Source organism: Dreissena polymorpha, chromosome 9 (genome assembly GCF_020536995.1).
Source record: "Dreissena polymorpha isolate Duluth1 chromosome 9, UMN_Dpol_1.0, whole genome shotgun sequence".
NCBI lineage: Eukaryota > Metazoa > Mollusca > Bivalvia > Myida > Dreissenidae > Dreissena > Dreissena polymorpha.
Window position 1 is genome coordinate 64,152,132 of NC_068363.1, and position 17,017 is coordinate 64,169,148.

Genomic DNA, 17,017 nt, shown 5'->3' on the forward strand with positions numbered 1-17,017 from the left:
AAACTCAAACTGAACTTTTGAAATGAACAAACAAAATTAACCCCCTTTGTAAGTTTGTTTTAAAAAAATCTATTTTCAGTCGTGGCGACCTTGACATTGGAGATATTGACGTGATTCTTTCGTGCGACACACCGTCCCATGATGGTGAACAAATGTGCCAAATGATTTTAAAATCTCACAATGAATGACATAGTTATAGCCAGGACAAGCTCATTTATGGCCATTTTTGACCTTTGAACTCAAAGTGTGAACTTGACCTTGGAGATATCGACGTAATTATTTCGCGCGACACACCGTCCAATGATGGTGAACAAATGTGCCAAATGATTTTAAAATCTGACAATGAACGACATAGTTATGGCCCGGACAAGCGTGTTCCGCCCGCCCGCCAGCCCGCCAGCCCGCCAGCCCGCCCGCCAGCCCGCCAGCCCGCCAGCCCGCCCGCATTCGCCAATCTAATAACCAGTGTTTTCGGAAAACCTGGTTAATAATAATAGTAATAATAATTAATAATAATAATGAGAATAAGAATAAGAATGATAATAATAATAATCATACAAAAGGCAATCACAGTGCAATATAAAATAGGCGGTATGATGAGCGAGAAACTCTAACATCATTCACATGATAAAATACAAAATACAAATACACAATTTAAACAATTATATAGTAATGTATTAATAATATTTACCTGTAGGTTTATTATTAAACCCTACAACAATGGATTTGAATGTGCAAATACAGATGATCTGTACTTTCTGTACGGCCACGATCAGTACGTGTTCGTTGTCTTTGTGTGTCTGACAAAGTGCGGGAAAGTAGCAAAGTAGTGCGGTGAATAGTATTAGTACTCGTGCAAAACGATAGGTTACAAACTACTATTCTTACTACTACATAGGAATGCTATCTTTCTTCTTACACTAGAAGCAAAGTAAGTTGAACTAAAATCTAAAACATAATTAATACTGAATACACAAATGAATACTGAAAGGTAACTAATAGAAGAGGTGTTTTACTATATATTTTTATATAGTAAAAGGACATCTTAGTTTTTACCCTATGACATCTAGAACACGGATTATAATTAAACGCGATACATCGCTATCTCGATCTTGTTATTTTCAGAGTTTAATGCATAACTGAAACTCTGCATACGCGATTTGTTACAGGCAATAAACTATAGCAATTAACATCGTTGCGAGTGAGAACACCGGCAATGACACCGACAGCGAAAACTTGAAAGACGTTAAGATTGCGACGAAGACGAGTACGAACATCGGATTGCAGCAGGACCTGCGTCTACGTGGACTAATGCGGTATGTAGCACCAAGTTGTGCTTTGTTTGTTTGGTGCTTTGTTGTTGTTGTTTGGTGTGTGTGGTGTTGTTTTTTTTGGTTGGGGGGAGGGGGTTGAGGGTGAACGTAAGTATTATGTATACAGAAATACTGTTTTAAATGCATTTGAACAAATCGAAATAGTTTTCCAAACATAAAATTAACCTGTCTGACAGATTCCCACTGAGGACGCGGACATCGCGAGCCATTACCACGCGTTGAAATACCATCTGTTCGAGCTTGGGTATCCCGAGACAGTGGATCGCACCCGCGCCCCTCGGGCCGCCAAGGACGCGCCCAGAGAGAAGGCGGTGGTGGCCGTGCTACATCGGACTGGGAAAACCACGTCGATATGCCTCGAAGGTTACGCGCTTGGTCTAACCTCTATGGATCCGTACTGAGTAGTGAGGTATGTGAAGGTTTCATTTGGCACACGTTCCTGAGGATTATATATAAATATATATATATATATATATATATATATAATGTGTGTGTATGTACATGATTGAGGGTATATGCTCGGTTATTTAATTCATGTGTGATAGGTTTTTATCGCAAATAGGCATTTTTTTATTGCCGTGTACAGCTTCATGTTCACCCAAGTCGTAACTATATTTTATTAAGTTTGATTCAAATAAGTTTTAATTAACGGTTTAAAGTTGAACGAGTTACCATTACCCATACATGATTTTTTTAACCCCACCCAAGGTGGTCGTCAGGCGCCGGGAACAATGTACATGATCCTGTCGTCGTCGTGGCTCTCCAAGGTCCCCTTTAGTATCCAACGGGGCCTCTACACCTTATTCGTTTACAAGGCCGTCACGTTTCACGCCGGCGGCGCGAATTACCTTGACGAATTTGAGCCGCCGAGGTAAGTGACGTATCTCGTGAATTATTTTACTTATGCTGCCACTGGCGGAACGAGAAACGACGGACAGACTATTGAGGTAATGTAGGCGCCAGCATTGTATGGTGTCTTAAGGTAACGGACTCTGCAAGCGATGAAGGGTAATCCAAATATTTGAGTCGCGTTCTGGAAAAAAACTGAACTTATGCATGTACATCAAGTGTCGTCCCAGATTGGTATGTGTAGTCCGCACAGGCTTATCAGTGACGATACTTTCCACTAATAGTAGATTTTCATTTACAAGAAAGTTTCTTTAAACAAAAAGTTCCTTAGAAGCGGAAAGTATCTGCCATGAATAGCCTGTGTGGACTTCACTGGCTTATCTTGGATAACACTTAACGCACATGCATTAAGCCCAGTTTTCCTACGAAATCTTGTCAGAAACCATGCCTTACAGCGCTAACATGCTTGTCGGTCATGGTAATTGGTATTCGATGCATTTAACTATCTTACCAATTTCGCAATACGAATATGGGTTAACGCCACATTATTTTTAACAGTGTTCAATGGTATTTCTTTACAGAGTGGTAAATTTATTGTACAGTAAAATTATTATGAACAAAGTCAGTGAAACGAGTCTTGCTTTAAGTTTGAAGCAGACTTACAGTTAAAAAACATAAAAGTATGCAAAGTTAGTTATCAAAATAACATATTTCCAGGACAATTTGGATTGTCCAATGAGCAGTTCCTATTTCCTCCATGACGTCGTCAATGACCGGCTCTGGTCACGAAGTGTCCTGTATTCCGTTGGCATAGCAACGCCCGAGACGCTCGCGTTCTGTTACAAACCGAAACACAGTCTGGTTGCTGTGCCTGCTAATGCGTCATCCACGAGTACGAAAGGAACACCAGTCCGGATTTTGTGGTGAAAGAAGCCTAAAAAATTCTGCAAGAGTTGTCCATTAACAACCGCAAAAAGGTAAATGTTGTTTATTATCGTATGAGTTTCGCAGTGAGTGTATTGATTTTTTTTAGAATGCACTTAACGTATACATGTATGTATCTATTGTCAAAACCCAATATTTCGTCATTAGCTACGATAATGGAATAACGAAACGCAGTGATGAACTGTGAATATTAAAGTATCTGCGCATTTTTTACGAAGAGCAATGTTTACTGCAATGGCAAATAAGTTGAGAAAAGGTATTTAAATGTAAATGTATTTTCCATTACAATTTATCATTTTGACAAATTATCAAAATATTCGACTCCCTTTAAGTCTTCTTCTTACAGATTTTCATAAGACCGTCCAAACGAATACAGATGGGAAGCTCGGACGCCTTGGTTTCCAGCATTGAAGACCGGTGCTTCAAGGCTCAAACTACGATCTTGTGGAGGCTTACATTAACCATCTGATCGCCGGAAAAACCGAGGACGCGAAGAACCTGTGGGTCGCGCCCAGCGCGGATTTTGGCGTAAAATGTCGAGCGATCGTCTGCAGAGATTTTGACAACACACCCGTCTGCACGCCGGTCTGTCGTCTGCTTTTTTAAAGTTCATATTGATTTTTGAAGAATAATTAACAATACATAAACATTCAGACAATTTTTCAATTAAAAAAATGGTAAAATTGAATCGTGTAGGGCCGGGAAATGACGCATGCAATTTCTACCATTGCATCGGTTTTTGCAAAATTAATAAACCCATTTCTTTTTGGGAACCTGTTTGTTATCCTGACCTTTGGTCAATTTTACTGTAAATGGGTATTCGATGTGGAGAAATAACCCTTGTTCTGGGAAAACGGGCTTAATCCATGTGCGTGAATTTTCATCTCGGATTATCGCGCCGTCCGCACAGGCTTATGACGGACGAAACTTTCCGCCTAGATTCGATATCCGTTTAGAAGAGACCTCATTTAAATAAAAAAGTCCATGTATGGGGAAAGTGTCGTACCTGATTAGCCTGTGCGTACTGCACATGCTAATCTTGGATGACACTGTACGCACATGCATGAAGCCCGGTTTTCATAGAACGCGGCTAAAATGGCAGCAGGCATAGAAGGTTATATTAGTGATGTAGAATTCGTACAAGCTTACACGTTTTGTACGAGGTCTGACAGAATTATGGGACTGAGCAGAAAATTATTTCCAATGCATCCAAGTTTTAAAATAATTGTCAGTCGTTCTCTTTCAGCCGATCTGCAGCATGTTTAACAAACACATCGATATCAGAGGTGCTGACACGGTACCAATGCCCCTCGAAACCGTGCTGAAAACGTTGAACATTGTCAACGAAACGTGTATCTGGGATTTCCAGACTAATCTGCGCGCGCACGCAGAGACGGCGCTTCAGTCAATCATGGACCGCGAGAGTTAGCGGTCAGACGAGGAGAGGGTGGAGCCCGGGGCGCAAACGGACCTCATTGGTGAGCAAGGTTCCGGTAGAAGTGAAATCAAGTCGTATACTATTCGCATTGTCGGACTTATTAAAAAAAAGAACCGAGAACAAAGTTAAAGCCACATAAGACTCATAACAATATTTTATTTTCCACTTTCCCGTTTCGTTATGAGAATCGCTCTGGGAAAACGGGGCTTAATTGTTGAGCGTCAAGTGTCGGCCCGGATAATCCTGTGCAGTCTGCAAATGCTAATCATGGACGACACTTTCCGCTAAATCTGGATATTCGTTTGGAAGACACATGTACTACATTTAAACGAAAAATTCCATAAAAGTGTAAATAGCCGTCGCTAATAAGCTTGTGCGGACTGCACAGGCTAATATAGGATGACACTTAACTCACGTCGTGGATAATGCTGCGTTTTTCCAGAGCCATGCTTATATATAATGCGTTTTTAGCTCACCTGAGCGATAGCTCGGGGTGAGCTATTGTGATCACTCGGCGTCCGGCGTCCGTCCGTCCGTCCGACTGTAAACAATTTGTAAACATCTTCTTCTACTAAACCATTGAGCCAATTTCAACTAAATTTCATGTGGAGCATCCCTAGTTCATGGGACAAAAGAATTGTTAAAAAAAAAATTGATCACATAACCAAGATGGCCGCCATGACCATATATATGGTAAAAACCTTGAAAAATCTTCTTTTCAGAAACCGCTCATCAGATTTTCAAAAAATTTCACAGGGATGACCTTTGAAGGCTCCCCTGAAAAAGTTGTTCAAAGAAATTTGATTCGTCAAAAAACATGGCCGCAGGAGCTCGTTGAACTTTGCATGTTTATTCGTTTTTGCCTATTTTGTGAAAACTTTCAAAAATCTTCCACATTTTTTGTCCGATCCTTTCCAAATTTGCACAGTGTCTTTATATCAATGAGGACACGAACCCTACAAAAATGAGCTTTATTGGTCCATGAAGTACAGAATTACCTCCCCTTGAGTTGAGAAAATGGTGTTTATGCAATAAAGTCCAAATTTTTCATCCAATTCTTTCCAAACTTGTAAGGATTTAGCATGGTTCAAACAAGGGAAACAACTACGGTTTATGCATGTTCTTTTTATTACAGATTTGCCTCCCTTTAATTTATTCAAAATCTCATTTTACAGCAGAGATTCCAAATCTGACCTGTAAATGAGCCCCATATTTACTGCCAGTGCTAGGTTACCTTTTCCCATTTGATCATTCTTAAGTATTGGTCTTGTAATGCTGCTACTGCTTCTGCTACTGCTACTGCTACTACTACTACTACTACTACTACTACTACTACTTCTACTACTACTACTACTACTACTACTACTTCTACTACTACTACTACTACTACTACTACTACTACTACTACTACTACTACTACTACTACTACTACTTCTACTACTACTTCTACTACTACTACTAGTACTACTACTACTACCACCACCACCACCACCACCACCACCACGTCTACTATTACTACTTCTACTACTACTGCCACTACTACTACTACTTTTACCACTACTACTACTACTACTACTACTACTACTACTACTACTACTACTACTACCACTACTACTACTACTACTACTACTACTACTACTACAACTACTACTACTACTACTACTACTACTACTACTACTACTTCTACTACTACTACTACTACTACTTCTACTACTACTACTACTACTACTACAACTACTATTACTACTACTACTACTACTACTACTACTACTACTACTACTACTACTACTACTACTTCTACTACTACTACTACTACTACTACTACTACTACTACTACACCACCACCACCACCACCACCACCACCACCATTCACAGTGACAAAAAACGTATTCACACAATGGCTGCTACTACAACTTATAGCCCATATAGGGGGGCATGCATGTTTTACAAACAGCCCTTGTTTCTATGGGATTTTAACCACAACTGTTCATGTTTATCTCCGACACATATTTTTAGGTCACCTGTCATGAAGTGACACGGTGAGCTTATGTGATCGTGTGATGTCCGGCGTCCGTTGTGCGTGCCTGCGTGTGTCCGTGCGTCCGTCCGTCAACAATTTGTTTGTGTAGACAGTAGAGGTCACAGTTTGCATCCAATCTTGATGAAATTTGGTCAAAATGTTTATCTTGATGAAATCCGGTTTGGGATTGTATTTGGGTCATCTGGGGTCAAAAACAAGGTCACTAGGTCAAATAATAGAACAACCTTCTGTAGACAATAGAGGTCACAGTTTTCACCCAATCTTTATGAAATTTGGTCAGAATGTTTATCTTGATGAAATCTGGGTTGGGATTTTATTTGGGTCATCTGGGGTCAAAAACTAGGTCACTAGGTCAAATAATAGAAAAACCTTGTGTAGACATTAGAGATCAGTTTTCATCCAACCTTTATGAAATTTGGTCAGAATTCTTGATGAACTCTGGGTGGGATTGTATTTGGGTCATCTGGGGTAAAAATCTAGGTCAAATAAATAGAAAAACCTTGTGTTGACAATAGAGGTCACAGTTTTCATCCGATATTTATGAACTGTGGTCAGAATGTTTATCTTGATGAAATCTGGATTGGGATTGTATTTGGGTCATCTAGAGTCAGGAACTAGGTCACTAGGTCAAATCATAGAAAAACATTGTGTAGACAATAGAGGTCATAGTTTTCATATGATCTTAATGAGTCAGGTGAGCGATTCAGGGCCATCATGGCCCTCTTGTTAACAATATTATCATCACGGTTGTTGTACTGAGGTGGCGATGTACGGTTACACTTTTGAAACTCCCGAGCCATGCTTGTGTTACCGTTATGTTTTAAACTCGTAGTCGATTTCGGCATTACTGGCGTTGCACTGGTTTAATATTACAAAGGCACGTTTCTGTTCCCATTCAGGCATCGACTACGTGCTTACGGAGTGTAACGGCAAAGTGACGGCTGTAGCGGTGAATATTGACACGCACACGTACATCGATGACGCTGCAGTGCGCGATAATTTCACATCATAATGGGACGGAATGGTTGTAGAACAAAACAGAACTGTGCATTCAGTGGGAAAATTTCTGGAGACAGCCGGGAACGATAACGGCGATAAAGATATGACCGTTTTGAAAGTTTCTCATCAGAACAAATTTGCGTTTGGTGGTTTGGACGGTATGTCCGTTCGCCCGTTCGTGCGGACGGCTCTGACTAGATCTCAGTATTTCCTAATGTCGGGGAAGACAATACTGGCGCTCGATGCGGGCGGATTTCATAAGAGGAGAATATGGAGGATCGCGAAAAAATGTGGTATAAATGTACGTTTACTTCTCTTTATAATATGGCGGTTTTATTTGTGAAAAAAAAGCAATTTCTTGAAAATAAACTCGTGCATACCGGTTAAAGTCTTTTATAATATAATTAGTCTTTGAATGGGTTAAGTAAATCCTTTTCAAGACTTTAAAAGTCCCATTTTTTGTGTAATCTATATGACACGTTGGGCAAGTTTCTTTACATCATTATAGTGAAACCTTTCAAACACACTTGATGATCAGGTATAATGAAACCTGATCGGAACATTTACCCGATAGTATCTCGGACAAATTAGAAACAGGAAACTTTAGGTCAACATTAAAAAAGTAACAGTTTTAGTCCAATCGTCATGCAACTTGGTCATAGCATTTGTTTGTATGATATCTCAGCCGAGTTTCCAGATGGTACCGGTGCATTGCAAAACTTAGCAGCAAGATGAAAAAACAGTTTAACTTATATGGCCATAGTGAAACCTCGTTTACACTCAAGAAATTACATTTTTGGTTCAAGCATCATGAAACTTGGTCAGATCATTTACTCTTATAATATCTTGGTCGAGTTCGTAAAAGCTCTCTTTCAGTTATAAAACATGACCGAACAAGAAATTATTATTTTGATAGAAATAAACATTGTAGTGAAGAACATAGACATCTAAACGGAATCCTAAAATTGTTGGTTTTTAAATAAGATATTTGAACTAACGCATGATTGGTCATCAACTAAGTTCATTATGCTGAACAAATGACCAGTATTTGCATAGATAGTATGTGCATATTTTATATGTTTCTCGTATATCTTTGTAATGGCTTTGCGTTTTGGTTGTTATTACTATTTTCTATCCCATTTTGAGAAGTATGCGGTTGTGACTTGCCAGTATTTGGTTGTATGGTATATGGCTGCCTTTCGTGAAAAAAACGTAGGGCCTTGGAGCTGGGCCGTTTTCCTTGTATGGCTATATCGACACAAGCTTTTCTTCAGGGTCTTTGAGCACAGTTTTATGTACAAAAAGGGTCCTTACGTGCCTGAAGTTTTAATGTAGGAAACCCCCTTTGCCTAAACGTACAATTATTATATGTGTTTGTTAACATTAAGCGCTTTAGTAATGTAGAAATTAAATAAAATATCAAATCAAATTTATAACAAAAACGAATCCATTTCGAACTGTGGGTCTGTGCTTCTGTGCCTTCACACAATCCCGTGGAAATGGCAACACAACCTTGTGAATAATAGTTGTCACATTGTTTTGTCGTATCGTCTGACATGAAACTTGAGGAGAATATTTTTCAAATGTTATTCTCGTTATGTTTAAAATATGTGTTGGTCCATTGAAACGCATGGCCACCAGGGGTTGGGGCAGTTTTCCTTATATGCCTTCTGTGGCGCCTTGTTAACATTATAAACTCCACGCTTGTGCCCAGTTAGCATGACACTAAATCAGAACGTGTGCTCTGGTGAAATTCAAGTAAAAAAATATTCTGAATAAAACAAACGTTTTAAGCAGCATTTATTACACAAACAGCACAAAAGCTTCTAAAAACTGTTTATTTTCATCGGCTCTCAGGTGCGCGACCTTGTTATATGCTATTTATTATGAATTAAACGCGTGGGCTAATGTTTTAACATGGTAATTATTCCGTATTAAACGCAGGGACAGTTAATTGTTTATCGTACTTAATCCGTATGTAACGCTGGAGTTTGTCTTTTCCCAAAAGCATTAAACCATATTTCCCGCACACAGCTGGTCATGGTGGATCCGTCCCCAAACCACAGCAACAAGGACTTGATGCACGTCTTTATCCACTATGATGATAAAGGCGACCACACGAGCGACAGGCACCACGCGACCGAGATCGTAAGCCTCCTGAAGCAGCGTGACCTCCAGGTGGACGGCTGCCTTACGGTGCCATTGGCCGTCATGGTGCCGGATATCCTATGGACGCGAGGTAGGGGGTCAGCGATTGTTATGCTATTATGGGGGCTGAAGTTTAGCAGTACCGCACGGGGAAAACGTATATATTTACACCTAATTTAGCATTACAAAATCCGCCCTCGTATCTTAAATTCTTGGTAAAGAAAAGACAAGTATAGTTATTTTACTTGGCGTGTTCTTATTCTTTAGCCTTTCAAGTCGAGTGACTACTACTCTATTAGTTATACTAATCATCCCACATACAAATTGTACTGCAGGAACCAAGTGCCAGCTTGGGACTACACCAAGCTATCGCACATGGAACGATTGCCCATATCGTACATGGGACCCATGTCCCGTATAAGTAAAGACTTCAATTTTATTGATGTTTTGATAAATCAACGACTTTGTTGTTCAGAGTTCGGCAGAATGACACATTAAAATTAAGGGTCGTATAGTCAAGACATAATGAATGCGCGTTTTTAATACCAGAAAAATAACACCCCTGATAAAACTATTATACATATAAGTTCTTTTTTTATAATCATCAATACAAATTGGAAAATAATAAAGCGTTTACATTGTTTTTCATCGAAAAATGTAGCAAATACGTTTATTACCGACATAGAGTTGAAACTACCCGCCAAATTCAAAAGCCTAAGTGGTGTAGATGTAGCGAATTAGATTAAGTGTCTAGATTTCCCGGGTCCGAACTTCAGAACTCAGAAATGTCTTATTTTATATTTTTTCTTCTAAGTATTATTATTGGAAACGATTGCAATTACATGTATTACACTTTTGTGCGTACATTCATTTTGAGACATATTTCAAAAATACGAAAATCTGTTCGCAGGCCTATTGAATATTATGAACATGGATTTAAATAACGTCCGCTACGGCGAAACATTCGTCTTCCTTTCAAAACGCATCTTCCTCACCAATCCCTCCCGAAAAGAAGCTTTACGCAAACAACTTAAGATTTGCCAAATGTATCCCTATACTATCCGCGACTTGTCACCTATCGACAAATACGAAATATAAGTATTTTTTTTCTGCACCAACCTATAAGCGGAGCCTATTATAAAGAAAACAAAATTGGAAATTCCAAGAAATTGTTCAATAAAGTGCAAGGGCTTATAAATAAGATCTACACAACTGCTGAAATACAATGTCTTCATTTTACAGCGTTGTAAACCCGCATTAGTTGCGCAATTATTATATTTAACCCTTCACCTCTTAGATGCGTATTTTGACGCATATGTAGTCTCATAAAAGTTAAATTTAATGCAAGTCATTTTTTACTACATTCAAGTTTCAAAGGCTTCATTTCTAACCCTAAGATCATAGGCGCTCGATGGCAATGTTTTTTTTTAGTTACCCGTTGTTTATTATAATGCATACACATTCTTAATCAATAAAAAACATCCGACAAAACGTCTTCTTAAAAAAAGATAGTTCGACTATGTAAATAGATATTGACAAGGTAAACAACTCGCCATTTTCTAAACAAACGGAAGTGCGTCATACCCATAATTAATTCGCTGTCACCCCGCTCGCTTATTGAAATGCGCTCGCAGTCCGGGAACCTCGCTCTTTCTCTATCTACTTTCAGTTTCAACAGAAACCTCCACAGACGATGCGATAAATCCATGTTAATATTGTTTCACTCACTTAATGGGGTAATCAACAAAATATAATGAAATTTCATACACATGAATCATTTCTTACCAATTGCTTAACTTAATTTCGTTTGCCATGGTGATTTCCAGAAAAAAAATCAGCGCGTCGAAAATTAAATCTGGCGCCCATAGTGTGTATTGGCTGTTGTTGTAGAGAAAGAGCGAGGTTCCCAGTTAAAAATATTGTGTGCATTATCTGTGTCAAGACTCAAGACATTTATCAGAAATTGTAATTCTTTTTTTAAAATTGAAAATGGCATTGACATTGAATCGACATGTCTCAAATACATTCACAAGCAAGGTTTCCATACAAGGTTGCTATATCACAATTCAATTAAAATCGGTCGATGCAAACTTACGCTATTGACTGGAAACCACCTGATTGACGCAGCCCACCCGCGATGCCCCATTTTTATAACCAGGGTTTAAACTAATTTAAAACCCGATTATTAAAAAATCATCTCCAAAAAATATCACGAAACTCTTAAGTGTACAGGGTTCAACTGTAGAGAGAAAACAGTTTCGTCAACGCATAATTATTGCAAACTGTTGTTGATTAATCGAACAATGAACATAATTTAAAAATCTTATTCTGAGCGAATTTTTGAAAAATAATTTTTCAAACATATTCAGTGCAAATGTCTTAGGTGCCAAATTCCTGTTTTGGACATATAAACAAAAATAATAATAAATAATAAAACACGTATCAATTGTATATGTTATCTTAAGGCGCCAGCGTGGAGGGAGCCCTTAACGCTAAAAAGAAAAGTCGAACGCAGTCGACAGTGTATAAGAAAGATACACCAGTCTCTCACTGGGTGAAGACCTGCCAGTTTTCCTCGCCCAGCTACCTCATCCGGGAACCCACCGACATCGACGTCATCTGCAACCAGTAAGTTTCGGTTAGGTAGAAAACGCGGTAACGTAGATATAGTAGAAAGGAAATAGAACGATATAATTTATCAAAATTTATCATATGCACTATCATAAAACTGTGTGTTTATTTTTCCGCTGCGTTCTTGCAGGGTGAGCTACCCACTCATGCTGAAGCTAGAGCACGGAAACAGCGCCATCGGCGCGACGCTCGTGACGAGCGCCGAGGAGTTAAGGAAGCAAAATCGCGCCACCATCGACTGCTTCCGGACGGAGGCCGAACACCCTGGATGTGGACTGGGGTTCGGGGCGGACACGCTCGTAATGAAGTACTACGGGGGCACAGAGCATGACGTAGATGTGGTCGTCTACGGGAACAAGCTCGTGGGGGCGTTCATTTCCGACAACGGACCCACTAACTACCCCTCTTTCAGGGTTTGGTCCCTTTGGATTTAGTTTTGTATTGTAGCTATTTGTGTTTCACTTTTAATCGATTTCGTTATCAAAATGACATTTCAAATGTCGTTTGACCACAGCGTATTGAGTTGTTTGGTATTGTTTTATTTTGTTCATACAGTCTTTTATATTGAGTTTGATGAACAGAATGGTTTAATAAAATAACCTTGTGACAACATTTGATTGATAATGTGATCAGTAAGAAACTAGGATTGCGTGGGTTAACTATGTCAGAAGGACGTCTTGGTTAGATGTGGATGTATATTTAAACAGTGTATGCTCATTATAATTTGAACTTTAATTTCGGAGTAGCGTAGATATAAATCCCATAATAAAACTGGTAGACTGCACCATTTTCCGCGACAAGCTGAATGTCGAGGTTTATTTTATTTTTCAATGAGTTTCGTTTATTTACGTAAATGAAAATAGTTGAACGCCGTCAATGGCGTTTATATGAAAACTGGGTTTCATTCATGTGCGTTAAGTGTCGTCCCTGACAAGCTTGTGTAATCTGCATAGACTAACCTGGAACAACGCTTTCCGCTTTTGCATTCAACCAAGTTCCTTCTTTGTTTTAGAAACTGCTGCCACTATGCCGTCTGTGCTGCCGCCGGACCGCCAGGCACAGCTGATTGTGGCTGCATTCAAGTTCTGCGTAGACATCGGTAAATTACGGCATTAGCAGGATTACTCGTATGGACTTTGCCACGTTTTGTTCAATCAGGCTAGTCAGGGTCGACACTTTCTACGTACTTTGGTTTTCGTTAATAATAAATAATAATAATTTTATTTGTGCACATAACATAATACTACAATCCATATGAACAGTTATTAACAATTCAGAAATATCATAGATAGTCACCATCATAGATAATAATACATACATATATATATATATATATATATATATATATATATATATATATATATATATATATATATATATATATATATATATATATATGGTTTATATTCTATTAAACTTTATCACACTTATTGGTCAAAATTAAATTATCTTGAAATATAGATATAAAAGTGCACTGGATAACCCGTAAAGTTTAGACGAAAGATCGTACAAAACTTATTTCCAACGGGGTCCAAAGCCGTCACATGTAGATCTGAGTGACGTAATATTATATCATAAATTCGTAATATATGATGGAAAAAAGTGACAACGGTCTCACAATGTTATATTATGGTATTAATAAAATAATTCTTGTTTTTAAATACGAAAACACATCGTATGATGATGAACTTGACAGGATTGCATAAACACAGTTTAAAAATGTATTACAAAATGGTTTACAGTTTAAAAATTTATAGCAATATAGTTAACATTTTAAAAATGTATTTCAATATGGTTTACAGATCTAAAACCAAATGATAAAAAGTTAATAATACAGATACTTTTGTTTCTCAACTTTTTTCATTTCTTTTAATAAATGTTTCTTAACAAGTTTTTTGAACGTATTCTTAGACTTTGTGCATCGTATATTTTTTGGCAAGTTATTCCAGTCTTTTATTGCATTATGGTAAAAAGATTTGGAAGTAAAAGTATCAACTGGATGTACGTGATAATCACCCTTATCAATAGATCTAGTCCCGTAAGAATGGATATTACTACATTTAGTGAAATTGTTGTGCATATAACTAGGAGCTATATTGTTAAAAATCCTATATACATGATTAAGTCGCAATTGTTTACATCTATATTCAATATTCAGAAATGTAAGATCCTTAAAATCTGCAATACGAAGTGATGTTCTACAATGGTAGTTATGAATAAAACGTACAACTTTGTTTTGAGCTACCTGCAGTTTCTTTTTTTAAGTTTGTGTAAGACCACAGAACCAGGAAGATGATGCGTAGTCTAGATGGCATTGTATTAAGGAATTACAAAGAGTCTTCCTAAGGGACTTATTTAAAAAAACTTTGTCGACGATATAAAATTTAATTCTTGAATTAACTTTACTTAAAATACTATCTACAATAGATGTATCTGACAAATCTGAATCATAAAATGAACCGAGATATTTAGCTGTACTTGTAGATTATATTTCCTGGCCATTACATGAAATAGTAAAATTTTGGATTTTGTTTAACCTTTTCTTGGATCCAAAAAGAATACATTCTGTTTTCCCAAGATGCAAAGACAGTTTGTTATTAATTAGCCATTTACTGCAATTTTCTAGCTCTTTGCCTAGAACCTGGCTAATATAAGATGGATCTTTGTGGGAAAACAAGATGGCACTATCGTCTGCATAAAGAATAAGTTTGCAAAACGAACTAATGCTTGTGCTCATATCATGTATATATGCCAGGAACAATAAAGGCCCAAGAATACTGCCCTGTGGGACACTGCACACAACCGACCGGAAGTCTGACCTTGCATCATTTACGTGAACAGACTGAGTCCTATCAGACAAATATGAGCGGAACCACTCAACCGACTCCACGCCCATCTCCAGGAGCTTTCGACAAATGATGTCATGGTCCACGGTGTCGAGAAAGCCTTCTGAAGGTCAAGCATAATCATACCCGTGAACATACCCCTAGAGGTCTGTGCACGAATGTGATCTGTAAGATGGATAAGGCAGGGGTCGGTAGAGTACCTCCCCCTAAACCCACTCTGAAATTCGTACAACATGTTGTTTTTAACGAAAAAAGACTCCAGCTGGTTGTATACGGCGCGCTCAAGAATTTTTGAAACTATTGACAATATACTAACTGGCCTACAATTACAAACATCAGATCTATCATTCTTCTTAAAAAGAGGCTTAACTTTGGCACTTTTCATAGCATCTGGAACAGAATTATTTACAATAGAGCTATTAATTAAAAATATAATGTGAATTTTAATAAAGGATGATGAATCTTTCAAAAATCGGGCAGGTATATCATCTAAACCTGTGCTTTTCGAACAATTTAACTTACGTAATTCCTTGTGAACAAATTGTTCGGAGATTGTACGGAGTTTAAACGACTTAGCTTCAGGATTTTTTTTTATGTAAAAAGCTTTAAAAGCATCAGAGGCTACATGAAAACAATTTGGAGCAGCTGGAAGTTTGTCTACCAAGACGGCGGCTACCGTGGTAAAGAAATGATTAAAATGATCAGCTATATTTTTAGCTTCAAAACAAAGACGGTCTTTTATTTTAAGGACAACATTTGGTGAAGATTTACTTGTGTCACTATATCCTAATGATTTTAAATGAGCCCAGAGTGATTTTGGATTGTGTTTACTTTCTTCTAGCTGCTCGTGGATATAGGTTGCTTTTGCCTTTTTAACTGCCTTTTGGACTTTATTTCGATAAAAACAGAATTGTTTATAAAATCCTTTTCCCCATATTTCTTGAATTTATACATATATTGATCTCTATTTTTTATTAGATATAAAATGTGTGAGTCAATCCATGGTTCTGTTCGTTGTTTTAAGCGCACTTTTTTAATTAAGAAGACACTTTATTTAAACGAACAATACCTTACAAGCGGAAAGTGTTGTCCCTGACTGCGGACTGCGGGCTAATATTGGATGACACTTAACGCACATGTTTAAAGTCCAGTTTTCCTAAAACAGGACTCAATAAATGAATCGTTTATAAAAGCTGTAAAACTGATCTGCAAGTCGAGAATACTCTGGGGTGGTATTCCAGAAACATCTTAAGTCATTTCTTAAATATTTTCACGCAAGTTCAATTAAGGATTTCGCGCTTTTTCTGTAGTATGAACGCTCAGGGCGAGTTTTGAAAATTCCGTGAAGCGCGCTTCTCGGTAAATTTTCAATACTTGCCCTGAGCGTTCATACTGCATAAAGGCCCGAAAAATAAGAATCAATCCTTATATTTATATTTGTCCTTTGATTTGAAACAATTAAAACATATTTGAGCATAAAAAAACAACTCAGAATTGTATGCTTTTAGGGAGGCAACACATATTGTTATCTTAGTTTCGGGAACAGCTAGGACCTGCCCCTTAAGGTTTTGTTATTCATTATTCCTGCGCGAAGAAAGGGAGTTCTGAAGTTTTGCTATTAATTATAATTACACGTAGCACATTTTTGGAAAATTAAAACATCGATTGAAGCTGAAACTGTGCTGTAGAATAGATTAATGCCATTATTTAAGCTTTGACAGGGGTCATAAAAACTAAATTTAGTATAAACGACACGCTTACCTCAATGGCAACATTAATCCAATGC

At 37.9% G+C, this 17,017-nt stretch overlaps 1 protein-coding gene across 1 annotated transcript; it reads left to right on the plus strand.

The window, feature by feature from the left end:
• Positions 1 to 720: 720 nt before the first annotated feature.
• On the plus strand, positions 721 to 15,304 carry LOC127846105 (carnosine synthase 1-like). Its single transcript, XM_052377281.1, has 13 exons — positions 721 to 732; positions 1,511 to 1,697; positions 2,043 to 2,205; positions 2,927 to 3,075; positions 3,556 to 3,713; positions 4,375 to 4,552; positions 7,507 to 7,595; positions 9,641 to 9,845; positions 12,220 to 12,382; positions 12,516 to 12,798; positions 12,967 to 12,970; positions 13,398 to 13,484; positions 15,141 to 15,304. The coding sequence occupies exons 1-13, from the start codon at positions 721 to 723 to the stop codon at positions 15,302 to 15,304; spliced, it is 1,842 nt and encodes a 613-aa protein (XP_052233241.1).
• Positions 15,305 to 17,017: the final 1,713 nt, after the last annotated feature.

Excerpts from the sequence above, each read along its gene's own strand:
- LOC127846105 (XM_052377281.1), top strand. Across the intron at positions 4,553-7,506 it reads GTCAATCATGGACCGCGAGA|GCATCGACTACGTGCTTACG; the intron begins GTTAGCGGTCAG and ends GTTCCCATTCAG. Across the intron at positions 13,485-15,140 it reads CAAGTTCTGCGTAGACATCG|GAACAATAAAGGCCCAAGAA; the intron begins GTAAATTACGGC and ends TATATATGCCAG.